This window comes from Puntigrus tetrazona, chromosome 25, assembly GCF_018831695.1.
Source record: "Puntigrus tetrazona isolate hp1 chromosome 25, ASM1883169v1, whole genome shotgun sequence".
Classification (NCBI taxonomy): domain Eukaryota; kingdom Metazoa; phylum Chordata; class Actinopteri; order Cypriniformes; family Cyprinidae; genus Puntigrus; species Puntigrus tetrazona.
The window spans coordinates 1,940,085-1,956,990 of record NC_056723.1 but is presented as its reverse complement, the minus strand read 5'-3'; the positions used below and the strand labels follow the sequence as shown (position 1 = coordinate 1,956,990).

The 16,906-nt window shown below is 33.5% G+C and overlaps 1 protein-coding gene across 1 annotated transcript in view; it reads left to right on the top strand.

Annotated features, from left to right (window-relative positions):
* Positions 1-16,906, top strand: part of kcnq1.2 (potassium voltage-gated channel, KQT-like subfamily, member 1.2) — a 131,570-nt gene that overhangs the window by 28,167 nt on the left and 86,497 nt on the right. The window contains 4 exon segments of the mRNA XM_043227517.1: positions 1,370-1,493; positions 3,535-3,578; positions 4,684-4,726; positions 4,901-5,013. Coding sequence (XP_043083452.1) covers positions 1,370-1,493; positions 3,535-3,578; positions 4,684-4,726; positions 4,901-5,013 — 324 coding nt within the window.

Sequence of the window (16,906 nt, the reverse complement as noted above, 5' to 3'; positions counted from 1 at the left end):
CAGTCAAACGCCATGATGTCATCGCGGCCGCTCTCCCGGGAGCCAAACCTTTGTGTAGCGCAACAACAACAAAAAAATCTTTGTGCAGCTCTGACTCCGAACGCACTGGGCCGTTCCCCTTCATAAACCTCTCTCATTCAGGACGGCCCGGCTTCGTTTCCCCCCCGCAGCAGTCATTCAGCCCGGAGTGACGCGGCTAATATTTCACTCGCTCGTGTAGCCGCCGCACAATTCATTAATTCACCAAAAAAGGGCCAATTTTGAATTTCATAACCGCTGGGATTTTCTCGGGAAGACACAAAGGGTTTCTTGGAGCTTTGTTTTGACTCGGACGTCATGGTTTATTCGCAAATCCTCATTCACTCGCGCTTTATTACATTACATTTATATATTAATTAGTGCCAATTGAGCACGTATTAAAGCCTTATTCTACGCTCTAATCGTACCCGATAACCCTAACTATTAATAATAAGCAGCAAATTAAACGTTTATTAAAGGAAAAGCCACGATTTACGTGTTCTAGAGCGTCACGGGAAACTGTTTTCTGTGATAATATATATTAAAATGTAATCCAGCTGATTTTTCAGCATCGACAGTGTCACATGATCGTTCAGAAATCGTTGCGATATGCTTATTTTTCGCTGCTATGCTTATTATGTGCTATTATTAATGTTGAAAAACACTTCATATTTTCGGTGGAAGCGAATAGGAAGTTCAAAAGAACAGGGTTATTTGATGATAAAAACAAAAGAAGATTTACTTAATGTGCGTTTGCCAAATAAATATAATAATAAATATTTATAAATAATAAATAAAATATTTTTTTATCTTTTTCCAACTTTTGGATGCTGGTGTATCACGGTTTGAAAAAATCCTACATCTCGCAAATAGATAAAATAACAGTAAAAATAACTGCATCAAACTGCAGGTTAGATTGATTTCCGAAGGATAAATAATAAATAAAATATTTTTTTAATCTTTTTTCCAACTTTTGGATGCTGGTGTATCACGGTTTGAAGCGTGACGCAATAAACATTTTCCTAAATCTCGCAAATAGATAAAATAACAGTAAAAATAACTGCATCAAACTGCAGGTTAGATTGATTTCCGAAGGATCGTGGGACACTGAAGACTGCGTAATGATGATGAAAATTCAGGAATAAATGACATTTGAAACTATGTTGAAATAGAAAGTTGTTGCTTTGAAGTGGGATAATATTTCAAATTTTTACTGTATTAATAAATGCGGCCTTGGCGAGCAGAAAAAGCGTATTATTATTATTATTGACTGCTGGTGTTGAATTGTTTCTCTATGAAGTCTTGTCGTGTCTCGTCTTCTCAGAGTAAGCGGTACAAGCGGAAGCCGAAGGTCACGCGTGATAACGGTTCTCTGGGTCCCGGAGGAGAACGAGCCCTCTCCATCCCACAGATCACCTACGACCACATCGACGACAAAGACGCCGTGTTTTCTGAGGAGTCCTCTGGTAGGGCAGGTTCTCTGTGCTCCGTCAGTGCATTCATTCTCTAAAAAACACCTCAAAAACGATTAAAGAAGTATTTTGGAAAGCAATCTGTCAGCTCAACAATTGTTATTTTTTACTATTTTATATATATACTGTGTATATTTATTATGTATATATAAACACAAACACATACAGCATAAATTTGATAATATTTACATGCATATATTTATATTCGTAGAATTATATTATTTACTGTATATATATATATATATATATATATATATATATATATATATATGCATGCATGTGTTTATTTATATATATATGCATAAATATACACAGTACACACACACATATTATTTAAAAATAAACTTTTATTTTGGATGCAATTAATTGCGAATAATCGTTTGACAGCACTAATTTATGTACTATTTATTAATATTTTGAAGTAGCTTTTATATTTTAGTTTTATATTTTCACATTTGAATTTAACTTTTCGTATTTTATGTGCGTTTGTAATTTTTCTTCATTTCTATCCATCTCGAATTTATTTAATTTAGTTTTAATTTACAAATGTTAGTTACTTCATGTCGCTACTTATCTTCAACTTATTTATGTTATGTACTCGCCCAGGCGACGTTTATATCAAGTCGTCATTTTATTTTTGTTTCATTTTTAAGTTTGTTTTTCCATGTAATATTTATATTTTGTTTTATTTTTTTGTTTTGATATTTATCTAATTCATAGTTATTTAGCTTTATTTCAAGTAGCGGAAATTATTTTTGAACAGGTTTAGTTAACGATAATCACTAATCACTGTCTTTAGCCCAAGTAATATTTATTAATTTCTATTTAATTTTTGTTATTTTATTTATTGCATTTGATTGAGGACGTTTTCAAATTCAAAGCTTTACACAGTTTTATTAATTTATTGAGGCATTTACACGAAGGCTTTTCAGAATACATTATACATTGAATATTAAGTTTTTATTTTCATTGTAAAATAACATGGAAAATCATTTGGCATTTTTAGTAGTATTTGTTTTTCTATATATTTTTCATTCGGTACTGCAATTTTAATTTTTAAAAACTTATTTGAAAACTTCCTTAATCAGATACTATAAAAATCCAATCAAATACAGCCAACTGGAAATATTAAAATAAATTAATTAAAAATATTTTTAAATACATTTTAAAACAATTGTAAAACAATGCAGCTTTTTTATAAATTTATTTCGATTTTTTTTTTTTACTTTTTATTGGGGAAATATTGCGATCGTCATTGTGATTATTTATTTGCATTTAAATCTATAAGAGGAAAAGCTTGTTCCCGCTGTTTCTTTTTACCCGTGTCACATGAAAAGTGTATCCGTTAAATGAATTAGACAGCGGCAAATCTAAGCTTGATTTTATTAGAGACCAGCGTATGACGTCTGACTCGTGTCAGACAAATTCAACAGATACATCTAATCTGGCTGCAAATAAAAACTAGCAATGCATGCAAAAATGAGCAAAGTTTCTTCTTCAGCGGAGCGTTCGGTGCAATCCATCAACCACAAAACGACACAAAAGAGGCTCTCGTCATTTATTTCCTCCGTTCTCGTACCGCGTAAATTGAGCGGAAGCGTTACGCCAAGCGATAAAGAGGACAGAAAGATGAAGAGCCAGAGTTTTCCGTATTGAATAGATGTCATTTTCCACAGGCGAGTGGAACGCATCCGGTCCCCTGCTAAACCGGTCTCTTAATAAGAGCGCTTTTATGAGTTTTCCTGTCAAATGGCTTCATCGTAAAAGCAAAGGCATTAACGCAGACGGTCCCCAGCAGAGACGCCTCTTCTGAAGCTTAATTACGACCGAAGAGGGCAAAGATAATGAAATCGCAGCACATGTCTGCAGGCCTTTGAACTCGGAAAGATGAAAACGCGTGCGGCGGTCTGCCTTATCAAAGTCACCGGCGCGGCCTGTGAGACGTTTGAGCGGACGTCTGTTTTTGGCACGAGCGTGGAACGTTTTAGGGAGAATAAAATGTGTCGTGGTTGATCAAATGTTACGTGTTTTTCCCTTCACGCAGGCATCACAAAACTGTTCCGAGCGTCAGGTGAGAGCTTTCTCTCCGTGCTGCTGTCATTCGCTGCTTGCTGCCGCCGTTGTGTTATTGTGGCGCTTGCTACGTAAAGGCAAAAAATGCATGTGTTACAAATATTCAAGAATATTAAACAAGTTCAGTTTCTAAGGTCTCTAAATGATTTGTTTCTATTACAGGGCTCTTTTAGGACAATTAGAAATGTACAGAATTCCATCTTTTTACTTCTGTGCCACATAAATAAGAAATCAGCAATCAGCAAAATATCTGCAAAATTAAAACAAATAAATGGATCTTTTTTTTTAATTGGAGGATTGAATATTGTATGCTTATATATGTATATATATATATATATATATATATATATATGTATACATATTATATACACACACACACACACACACACACATATATATATATATATATATAATATGGCAACTAGTTAAAATTAATGTATAATGTTTTTGAGGAAGTGCTGTCAAACTATAAATTGTGATTAATCGCATGTAAAAGTTTTTGTTTACATAATATATGTGTTTACTGTGTGTGTGTGTGTGTGTGTGTATATATATGACACACATATACATTATATATTTTGAAAATATTAACATGTATTTAAATGTATACATTTATATTCGTATCATTTATATTATATAAAAATATACTTAATATATAAATATATTTCATTAAATATATACATATATACGTGTGTGTGTGTGTGTGTGTATATATATATATATATATATATATATATATACACACACTTAGTACACACACATAGTACACATACTTTGGATGCAGTTAATCACAAGTTCATCATTTGACAGTATTAATTTAAGGTAAATGTTTTCGTGGTGTTAAATAATTGAAGTATAATAATGCTGATTGTAACTGAAGTCTTGAGGCACTATGAGGGCCATCCGCGAACAGAAATGTACCTAAATGAAATGTCAAAGGTCACACAAATGCCAAATAAATGAAAGTACAGACAGATTTGCTCATGTTGCAGTGCTTTTTGACATCTGAACTTTCCTATCGATCGTGTTCAGCCTCCGCTGCTCTTTCTGGTCTTGTTTTTGTGGCACAGCATGATCTTTAGCGCTTTCTCTTTGTGTCTGCATGTGAACAGACCGCCAGCGCTCGTGGTCGGCTTTCGCTCTCAGCTGTCCGTCTTCTCCAGGTACTCATCTTTCTTTTTCTCGCCTTCATTTTGCAAACGCTCTCCCGCTTTTCTTCCGTTTCCTTTCTTGGGTTTTCTTCAAAATGCATGCATTTTCTGACTTATATCATTCTAGACACCTAAATGCTTCTTGGATTTTGTGGTTTGATGAGTGTGTTGTGATTCTGTGTACAGTTAAGAAAAAACTGGACGGCCCTGATATCTCACGAAACAACAGCCTGGTGGATGAGCTGGACTTCACGGCTGAAGACGTTGCTCTTCCTGTGGTTACAGACGCTTCACAGTGAGTTCCTCTGGTTGTTATCTATCCATCGAACACTTGCTTCACTCAAAGTGGCATTAAATGTTAGCTTTTGCCCCATTCATGTGTCTCGTGTGAGAACTGCAGGCTGATGTTGATTGTTTTGATGGTATTTGTGTATATGGTGTAAACATCAGATGCATCTGGATTTTCTACTTTTTCACATCATTTCATTTCTCTTTTAAAGCATTCTCACTTTTCATCCTTTCTCATCTGAAACGTCTCAAGATCTGCCTGTCCCTCAGCTGTGAGATGAAGGAAAGCGCCTCTTTCTGTCTTTCAGTCTGTTGAGAAGCCCGTTTGTGGCGAAGGAGGAAGAATCAGTCTGTACTCAGCACCTGAATACAACCAGGTACTGTTTCTGTCTGCTTCCTGTCTCTTTCCTGCCTGTCTGTTGTCTGTCTTCTGTCTGTTTCCTGTCTGTCTTCTGTCTGTTTCCTGTCTGTCTCTTGTCTGTTTCCTGTCTGTCTGTTGTCTGTCTCCTGTCTGTTTTCTGTCTGTTTTCTGTCTGTTTTCTGTCTGTCTTTCTGTCTGTCTCCTGTCTGTGTTTCCTATCTGCCTCTTCTGTCTGTGTTTTCTCTGTCTCCTGTCTGTTTCCTTTCCTGTCTGTTTCTATCTGCCTCTTGTCTCTTCCTGTCTGTTTTCTGTCTGTCTGTCTGTCTGTCTGTCTCCTGTCTGTTTCCTGTCTGTTTCCTATCTGCCTCTTGTCTCTTTCCTGTCTGTTTTCCTGTCTGTCTCCTGTCTGTTTCCTGTCTGTTTCCTGTCTGTCTCCTGTCTGTCTCCTGTCTGTTTCCTGTGTGCTTCCTGTCTGCTTTCTGTCTGTCTCCTGTCTGTCTCCTGTCTGTTTTCTGTCTGTCTCTGTTTGTTTCCTGTCTGCCTCTTGTCTCTGTCTTTTCTGTCTGTCTCCTGTCTGTTTTCTGTCTGTATCCTGTCTGTCTCTGTCTGTTTTCTGTCTGTATCCTGTCTGTTTCTGCCTCTTGTCTCTTTCCTGTCTGTCTGTCTGCCTCCTGTCTCTGTATCCTGTCCTGTCTGTTTCCTGTCTGTCTGTCTCCTGTCTGTTTTCTGTCTGTCTCCTGTCTGTCTGTCTGTCTCTGTCTTTCCTGTTGTCTCCTATCTGTTTTCTGTCTGTCCTGTCTGTCTCTTGTCTGTTTTCTGTCTGTTCCTGTCTGTCCTGTCTGTCTGTTTCTGTCTGTCTGTCTGTCTCCTGTCTGTTTCCTGTCTCTGTCTGTCTCTGTCTGTTTCCTGTCTGTTTCCTATCTGCCTCTTGTCTCTTTCCTGTCTGTTTCCTGTCTGTCTCCTGTCTGTCTCCTGTCTGTCTCCTGTCTGTCTCCTGTCTGTATCCTGTCTGTTTCCTGTTTGTTTCCTATCTGCCTCTTATCTCTTTCCTGTCTGTTTCCTGTCTGTCTCCTGTCTGTTTTTCTGTCTGTATCATGTCTGTCTCCTGTCTGTTTTCTGTCTATATCCTGTCTGTTTCCTATCTGCCTCTTGTCTCTTTCCTGTCTGTATCCTGTCTGCCTCCTGTCTGTATCCTGTCTGTCTCCTGTCTGTTTCCTGTCTGTATCCTGTCTGTCTCCTGTCTGTTTTCTGTCTGTCTCCTGTCTGTTTTCTGTCTGTCTCCTGTCTGTTTCCTGTTTGTTTCCTATCTGCCTCTTGTCTCTTTCCTGTCTGTTTCCTGTCTGTTTTTCTGTCTGTTTTCTGTCTGTCTGTCTGTCTCCTGTCTGTTTTCTGTCTTCCTGTCTGTTTCCTATCTGCCTTTGTGTCTCTTTCCTGTCTGTTTCCTGTCTGTTTCCTGTCTGTTTCCTGTCTGTCTGTCTGTTTCCTGTCTGTCTCCTGTCTGTTTTCTGTCTGTCCTGTCTGTTCCTGTGTCTCTTTCCTGTCTGTATCCTGTCTGTGTTCCTATCTGCCTCTTCTTTTCTGTCTGTTTTCTGTCTGTCTGTCCTGTCTGTCTCCTGTCTGTTTCCTGTCTGTTTCCTGTCTGTATCTGTCTGTCTTGTCTCTTGTCTGTATCCTGTCTGTCTCCTCTCCTGTCTGTTTTTCTGTCTGTATCATGTCTGTATCCTGTCTGTCTGTTTCTGTCTGTTTCCTGTCTGTTTTTCTGTCTGTCTCCTGTCTGTATCCTGTCTGTATCCTGTCTGTTTCCTGTCTGTTTCCTGTCTGTCTCCTGTCTGTCTCCTGTCTGTTTCCTGTCTGTTTTCTGTCTGTATCCTGTCTGTTTCCTATCTGCCTCTTGTCTCTTTCCTGTCTGCTTCCTGCCTGTCTCCTGTCTGTCCCTTGTCTGTTTCCTGTTTTTTTTCTGTCTGCCTCTTGTCTGTCTCCTGTCTACTTTCTGTCTGTTTCCTGTCCTATGCCTTTCATTCTGTGATCAGCCTGGATGATGAAATTTACTTTCATTTTTGTCTCTCAGCTGTTTTGATTTTGAACTTAATTTTATTTAATGTATTATGTTTATTTAAAGAAAGTTTTATCATTTAGTAAGCCTCAATTCAGCGAAGTAAAAACTCAATTCAGTGAAGTTTAAATCTATAAATCTTTATGTAGATTATTTTACAAAACATCAAGGCTGCCGTGATGCAGTCATGTTCACAAGAAACAGATCTTGTTTAAATGAGTCTGACTCTGTGTAATTTGTGAATAAATCATTCAGATTCTAGGAAAAGTAATAGAAATTAGTAAAACATTTTAAGATTTTGGAAAAAGTCGTACTAGATCCATAGACATTTTCCACTATATGTATATACTTTTAACAAAATCTATATACAGTTAAATCCTAGAAGTTCTAGTGTCCTAAAATAAGTTCTGGAAATTAATCTTTGCTAGAAAATGTGAGAACCTTGTGTGCCTCGGTTCATCTGATTCACTGAGAATATAAATGAATGATTCTTTCACAAATTCACGCAGACAATTATTTGACCACTGAAATGATCTTTGCCCAAACTTTGGCATCCATGAAATGTTAAATGAGTCAGTCTGTGTCAGTAGTTCAGCATTTGCTTGGGCTGGACACGCAGGTCTGTTTCTGAGCCGCACCCATGAAAGCGTTTCATGTGACCTCCTTGCACTTCTTCTGCTCTCTTGAGGTTGTCCCTGATGAGGTGTGATAGCATGGGCCTGTCCGAGGAAATGAAAGGATATCACTCTCATTAGGGCCTTTGAGAAGCCCTGAATGGGGCAAATAAAGAACAGGAAGGGCGTGAGAGAGGAAGTGGCCGTCCCATGGTGTAAAGGGATGCTGGGTGTAGACGCAGAAATTTCATATTTTTATGACATTTTAATAAATAGTTCACCCAAATATTAAAATGTGGTAAGAATTCGCTCACACGTGCCATTCAAGATTAGGATGAGTTTGTTTCTTCATCAGATTTAAAAAAAAAAAAAAAAAAAAAAAAGCATTCCGTTAATTTCTCACCAATGGATGTGAATGGGTGCCGTCAGAATGAGAGCGCAAACAGCTGAGAAAAACATCACACTAATCCACTCCACTCTAGTCCATCAGTCTTATGTTTTATGAAGACACGAGCTGTGTGTTTGTGAGAAACAAATCCATCACTTTTTCAGCTAAAATCCATAGAGTCCATAATTCATAATACAGCTCTTTCTAATGGTTTGGTTTTCTCACCCGGATCAGCTGAGAAATCAAGCACTGTTTACAAGCCGAAACGACTCTAAATAAATATGTTGGTTGATTTTGCAGATGGACTTTTCTACCTCACAGTAGAAAGCTTTATTATGGAGTATTTTAAACGGTTTTTCACTTCTCAAGATGTTAATGGTTGAACTGGAGACATGCGGATTACTTGTGTATTATTGTGATGTTTTTATCAGCTGTTTGGACTCTTATTCCGACGGCACCCATTCACATTCATTGATGAGGAAGTGATGCACTGCTGCATTTCTCCAAATCTGATGAAGAAACAAAATAATCTCGGATGGCCTGAGAGTGAATACATTTTCAGCAGGTTTTTATTTTTAGGTGAACTTTTCCTTTAAATCAGAGACTGAGCCAAAAGCATTGTTTAGTAGCTGTTCGTTATTTTACAATCCCTTTGTTTCATAAGCATCATCTTTGTGGATCAGATTATGTGTTTTTCTGTTTAGCCTTCTCTCTTAATAAGTGTAACATCATACAGACATACCTTTCAGGTCCGCCCTGGATAAGGTTGGTTTGACCTTTGACCCCATGGGTGACGCAGTAAACGGTTTCACATCAGCCTAATCCTGAAATCTCCATCATTATGGAGTTAAAGCCAGACTTAGAATCTGAATGAACTTTTGTGAAATGTTCCACTACAGTTATTTCGTCTGATTAGCGAACGCTCAACAAAAGCGTGTTGTTCTTTTAGATATTCGGTCTAGTCTCGCCAAGAATGAACGGAGTGGGAACGCACAAAACATCTCTGTCTGAGAAGACGTCTGATGAGAGGATGAGGTGGAGGAGGAGAGAGCATGAAATCATCTCTGACTCATGTGCACGCTGTGAATAACTTCAGTCACGGATATAATATAGAAATCTGAGAGCTCAGCATCTCAATGAACTTTCTCTCTTTCTTCTCGTACTATGTTCACAGTATGCTAACTCAAAATACAATCAGAGCACACTGCGTAGGATACCGTATCCCACAATGCAATGCACTCGACTTGATCTTTCATTTCTAATATGATACATGGAAAAAGTTAATAGCAAAAGTAATACCATAAAATGCAAAATAACAATTTTAAATTTACTCTATTAAATACATTTGTAACATATATGCATTATATGTAGCATGAATGATGATATGTGTGTATATATATATATATATATATATATATATATATATATATATATATATATATATATATAAATACATCATTTTTATATTTCTATTTTTAACATAATTAAAAATGACTAAAAACCTTAAATACATTTTAAAAAGTAATAAAAATGATAAAAAAAAACAACAACATAAACTTAAAAATAAAAACAAAACATTATAAAAATTACTAAATGAGAAAAAAAATTGTGATGTTAAAATAAAGGTTAATACATTTATTTTTAATATCATTGATGATATGCTTTTTTCGAATCAAAGGTCATTTTTGTCTCAATTAAAGTGTGATTTTTGATTCTATATTTATTTTAGTTGTTTAATCACATCAGCCATCTGAACTGTGCTTTATAAACCGTCACAGTGATGTTTCTTTATGCACCAAAGAAGTATTTTTACCAATATGTAAGTCAAAAGAAAATTAAAATTTTAAGTCACCTTGGACAGAAGCCTCTGCTAATTGAATAATAATGAATAATGTAAATGTAAAGCATTTTTTATGCTATTTGTCCACATTATGCAGCACAAAATATTACCCTGTGCTTGTTTTCCGAGCACAGGCCCGTCTGTGTCCTTTCCTCCGTCCTCCACAATCCCAGAATTCCTCAGTGATATCATTGCTGGAGCCTGTGTGTGTCGGTTCGTCAGGTGGACGTCAAAGAAAGCTCTTTTCATGAGGGCTGAAGTGAAAGCGCGGGATTTGTAGGGGCTTGTGTCACATTAATGAGTTGCTGTGGCGTCGTGAGAAGATCTTTTACTCTCTTCAGGCCGTTTAGAAACGAGCTGAGCACTTAAAGCTCCTGCTCAAATATCATTCAGGATTTCCTCCAGATTTATAGCTTGTGTAACGGACTGTCCAGCTTGGAGCTTATTCTGTGTATTATTATTAATAGTATAAACTTCATTCATGTGTCTGTATATGTGTGTGTGTGTGTGTGTGTGTGTGTGTGTGTGTGTGAGTGTATTATATTGTATACACACATTTACACCAAACTACATGTGTGTATAAAATTTCACAAACTTAAAAAACAACATTTTTAATATATATATATATATATATATATATATTTATTTACACAAATTTAAAAACATATAACATTTAAAAACAATATCTATTTCTATTTACTTAAGTATATTATATAAAATACATATTGATTCATATTACATGCTTATTTTAAATTAAATGTTTTTAATCTAACACACACACACACACACATATATATATATATATATATATATATATGTATATATATATATATATATATATATATATATATATATATATATATATATATATATATATATATATATATATATATATGTATGTATATATATATATATATATATATATATATATATATATATATATATATATATATATATATATATATGTATATATAAACATACATGTTACATATATGCTTTTTGGAAAAACAGTATATCTATTTTGCTGAAAAATTAGTATAATATTTAATATATAATATTTAATATTTTCTGCTATATATATATATATATATATATATATATATATATATATATATATATATAAATACATTTATTAATACATATTACATGCTTATTATATATTATATATGAAATATATGTTTTAATATGCACACACATATATATTTGTGTGCCAACGACAGCCAGTCCGCCCACTTTTTCCTTTCTTTTTTTTCTTCTCCAGGACTGTCCTCTACGTCACAACAAATCTTTCGGTAATAAAAAAAACCCCCAAAAAAGATGGGAAAGAAAAATAAACACAGGAAATTGCTGTTTCTGCAGCGCGGCTCCGTTCAGGGAGTCATCTTTTGTTTTTAAGCGGGGTCGTGCAGGGCGTGTTTATTTTCTTTGAGCTTGACCTCTGACCCCCCCGTCATTCCCATCAAGCCCTTATTAGTGAATATTAAAATGTTTGTCTTTTGCTTTGGTTGTAATCACGCGTCAAATCATTCGACTCTTGCGCAGCGCGGGTGTTTTTGTTTGCGCTCGGGCGAGCGTTGTTTCTGTTGGGTGTTTTGGTTCGCGGCGGCGCTGTGAAATTGGTGTAATGTGGAGGTAATTGTAGGTTAATGAATAAATAAACGTAAATATTAGTATAAACGCTGAGAGCAGATGGAATTACTGTTAACTTGGCGAGTGATTCTCGACTGCTGGGTTATGATTAAACGGGTTTGTTGGACTATAATGTGTTTGTGCTCTGATTTATTTATAGGAAAAAAAACGAAAAAAATTGGACAGTGATATGAACAATCATAACCACCATCATCATTTATTTTATTTACTTAATTTATACAATTATTATATTATTGTGTTTTATTAATTACACTAGTTTTAAGATCCAATTCCAATTCTATCTCAAATGTTTACTTTAACTCTATTTATATGTAGTCCCTGTGTGTTTTAGACAGTATTTAATACATCAGTCTAGTTTCTAGCTTTTATTAATCAGGAAAATGCACATGAAATGATTATATATATATATATATATATATATATATATATATATATATATATATATATATATATATATATATATATATATATATGTATATATATATATGTATGTATATATATATATTCTATATATTTATATATTTATATATTCTATATATATATATATATATATATATATATATATATAAATTTATTCTGATAATTATTCAATTTTTTTTCTCTAAGAAATGTTGTTAATATACACTTTGTTTCGTGTGTATATATAGTATTCTAATATATAGTTAATATTATAATATATTTTAAGTGCTGTCGATTATTTGCAAAGTATGTATGTTTATTTGCAAAATATGTGTGTGTGTGTGTGTGTGTGTATTTATTTATTATGTATAATATTTTAGGAATTAAGAAAAATATGTAGATTAGGTTAAATATGTTTATATATATATATTAAATGGAATAGGATAAGTATATAAATGTATATACATGGCATACATTTAAATATTTAAAAAAATAAAAATATATAATATATATATATATATATATATATATATATATATATATATATATGCTCAATCTCTGTCTTTACATATACATAATAAATATACAGAGTACATGTTATGTAAACGACTTTTATTCTTGATGCAATTAATTGCAATCAATCATTTGACAGCACTTATATATATATATATATATAGAGAGAGAGAGAGATGAAGATGAACTAAAAGTGAAGCATCTGTACACAGGGATGAAGAGGCTTGTGGTTTTTAAAGCTGACTCACTGCTGACGGTCAGAAATGTTTTCTTCAGAGGTTTTTCTCTCTTTCATGCACCTGTACAAATATCTGCTGGTCTTTCCGTTGGCTTCGGTCTGTAATGAAAACACCTGAGCGCTCCGGCTCTCCTTCTCTGATGTGGTTTTGTCTGAGAGCGGGATGTGAGCGGCGGTGTAATTGGATTATGAGTGTGTGACGTCTGCCGAGTTTCTGTCTTTATCGGTCTTCTAGCATTTACAAAATCACGCGCTGGCGCTCTGTTTTTCTTTCCTCAACCACACGCACACACACACACACACACACACACACACACACACACACACACACACACACACACACACACACACACACACGCACACACACACACACACACACACACATAAACACACACAAACACAGACACGCACACGCACACACACACACACACACGCGCACACACACACACACACACACACACACACACACACACACACACACACACACGCGAACACACACACACACACGCATGCTTGTTCCCTAAGCAGGACACACCTGTGTCTTTGTGTGTTCAGCAGTAGGGGGCGGGGCATTGTGAAATGTGGGTGGATCTGTGGGCGAGGCTTAGGTGTGTTTGTGCTCTGCTCTGATTTGCATATTAGCATACTGGTTACTGCTTGCTGATTTTGTTTTGGTTGTTGTTATTCTATCCGTGCAATATTTATATTTTAAATTTGCGTTTAAGAATATAAATACATTATATCACACATGTTCTCCTTAGTAATGTCATGCCAGCAATAATAATGTATTTTGTTTGATATTTTTATAATTTTACTGCTTATAGTGCACAGGATAGTTTTAAAATGAACACTGTTGGAATATCAGAACTTTATTAGAAATAAAACCACAGATGTAATTTGATTATATTGCATTATTTGTCTTTTTATTTATTTTATTTTATAATATTTTGTTTAGTTTTTTAGTGCCGATTAATCGCATCCAAAATACACATTTTGTTTACATAATAAACGTGTCTGTGCACTGTGTGTATTTATTATGTATGTATAAATACACACACACATGCATGAATACATTTAAGAATATTAACAATATGTTATGTTTATATATATTTTAAAACGTATTTATATATGATATAACTCAGATGAATATAAATATAGAAACGTAAATAATTACTATATAATAATATAGAAATATTTTCAAAACATATACATGCACGTGTGTGTATTTATACATAATAAATATACACCTAACATGTAAATATTTTTTTTTATTTTAGATGTGATTAATTATGATTTATTATGTAGTTTAATTATTAAATTAAATTATATTTTATTTTGTTTTATTTTATTTTATTTTGTTTTGTTTTGTTTTATTTTATTTTATTTTATTTTGTTGTTTGTTTTATTTTATTTTATTTTATTTTATTTTATTTTATTTTATTTTATTTTATTTTATTTTATTTTATTTTGTTTTGTTTTGTTTTGTTTTGTTTTGTGCGAGTCAAGAAAGATACGTTAAAAGATATGTGTTAAATGCATTGCATCGTGGGACACATGGTCCGGTCATCCCAAAGACTACTTGCTGGCAAAAAGCAGGCAATGTTATGTTTTTCGCAAAGTCTGATGGTGCTTTCAGCTCCCAAATGCGAGCGCGGCCCCATTTTGAAGCGCATTCTGCAGAATTCCCTCCGAAAGCGGAGCAGAAGTAAGTTCGCGGATCGCATCTGTGTCCAATCAGCCGGCCATTCAGAGCCTTTTCACACCGAGTGAGTCACGTGGAAGAACGCCATGCTGTCATTGTCCTGTGAAGCGGCCAGCTCCGAGCACTGGCCTGCCGCTTGCACGCCGCTGCGAGGCTTAACGTCTTGTTTATGTGGCATCTCGAGCCTGCGAGATGTTTTTTGCGCTTCAGAGCCTCCATATTTATTGCAGATGTGGCGGTAATGCCGTTTCCGAGCAGAGTTTACGGTTGTGTTCAGGGGAATTGATGCTTCATTACACTAAGTGTTTGCAGTCGGTTGTTCTTCAGGAGTCCGGGACGTCTGAGGCCTTAGAAGGAGCTCCAAACGATAGAAAAAGAGTTTGTTAATCCGATTAGCAATAATCTACTCAAGGAGTTTTGCTGGTGTGTCTGTGAGAGAGAGAGGATGAGATCACCTGGATAAAAAAAGTGCATTTTTCTGTGTGAAAATAATACTATTATACATATATTATATATATATATATATATATATATATATATATATATATATATATATATATATATATATATATATATATATATATATTTAGTCACCTGCTAAAATAATATTTTTCAGTCAATTATATATTTAGCTGTAAGCTATTTCCATCTTTAGTGTTATAAAAAGTTCTAAAAATATATTTATTTATTTATTTAAAAAATATATACAGAAATGGCATAAAATTATACATTGCTAATTTTAATAACATATTTATTTTTACACACAAAATTTATATTTTACAAATAAAATTTATTTATTTTTACACACACACACACATATATATATATATATATATATATATATATATATATATATATATATATATATATAAATATATATATATAATTTAATATACATGTGTTTTAATGTCATTGAAAATTTAAATTAATATATGCTAATTAATGTTGTAAATGATATTGTTTATATCTGTAGTATAACATTTTCAAATAATTTTTGTAAGTCTTGAAATGATCGTTTTTTTAAAATGATTGTTCTTTAAAAATAAGGAAAATGATTCAGTATAATTATTAGTTAAAAATGTATGGTTATTATCATTCTTAGCCTTGGTTTGACTGTGTCTGAAGGAAGACTAGCGTTTCTTCCACTCCTAACCAGAGCCATACAGCCCTCATTAAGCCTTTCCCAGGGGTTTCGGCTCTAAGTGCCACTAATAATTCTTCCAATAAGTCTGGCGGGGTGATGAAAAGTGGGCCCTTTCTCACCACCACGTGTATACGAGCAGGAACCCGGCGAGGTTAAAGCGCTCTTCTGGAGCCGTTACGTGTGATGTTACCAGAAAAGCTTTGATCTCTGCGTTCATGAATCAGAAATCAGGCTTTTTCGCTCTCCTCTTTTTTCTTTCCAGCTCTTGTTTTCTTAGTTCTGCTAAGATGAGAGACAGAGCTGTCATCATTGTGCCTTTCTGCTGTTTTCTGATTTACTGGCAACCCATAATTCAGTGATTTTCTGACTTTATTTATTTATTATAGAAACAATATTGCATTTGGATTGTTGTAGTATTTATTATAATTAATTTTACTCCTTATAAAATGATTTATTCACATATGTATTGCATAATATTTATTTAAAGCATATATTTTACTTATTATCCAAATTTTTTTTTACTTTTAATTTTATATATATATATATATATATATATATATATATATATATATATATATATATATATATATATATATACATATATAACATTATAAAATTATGAAAAATAAGGAAAAATAAGCAATAAATTATAATATATATATATATATATATATATATATATATATATATATATATATATATATATATATATATATATATATATATATATATATTATAATTTATTGCTTATTTTTCCTTTAATTTTACTCTTAATTACTACTTAATTATTTTAATAAAATAATTATTTATTATAAACATAATTGTCAAGTATTAATTGATAGATTGATTTTAAAGTGGTTTTATAGTTATTTAATTATTTAACCTAATAATATATTTTTATTAATATAAAACAATTTTGTTTGTAATAAAATAATAATGTAGTTATTTATTAATGCAGTAAATAATAATATAAAAATTCTTATTATTTAATTTACCTTAAAC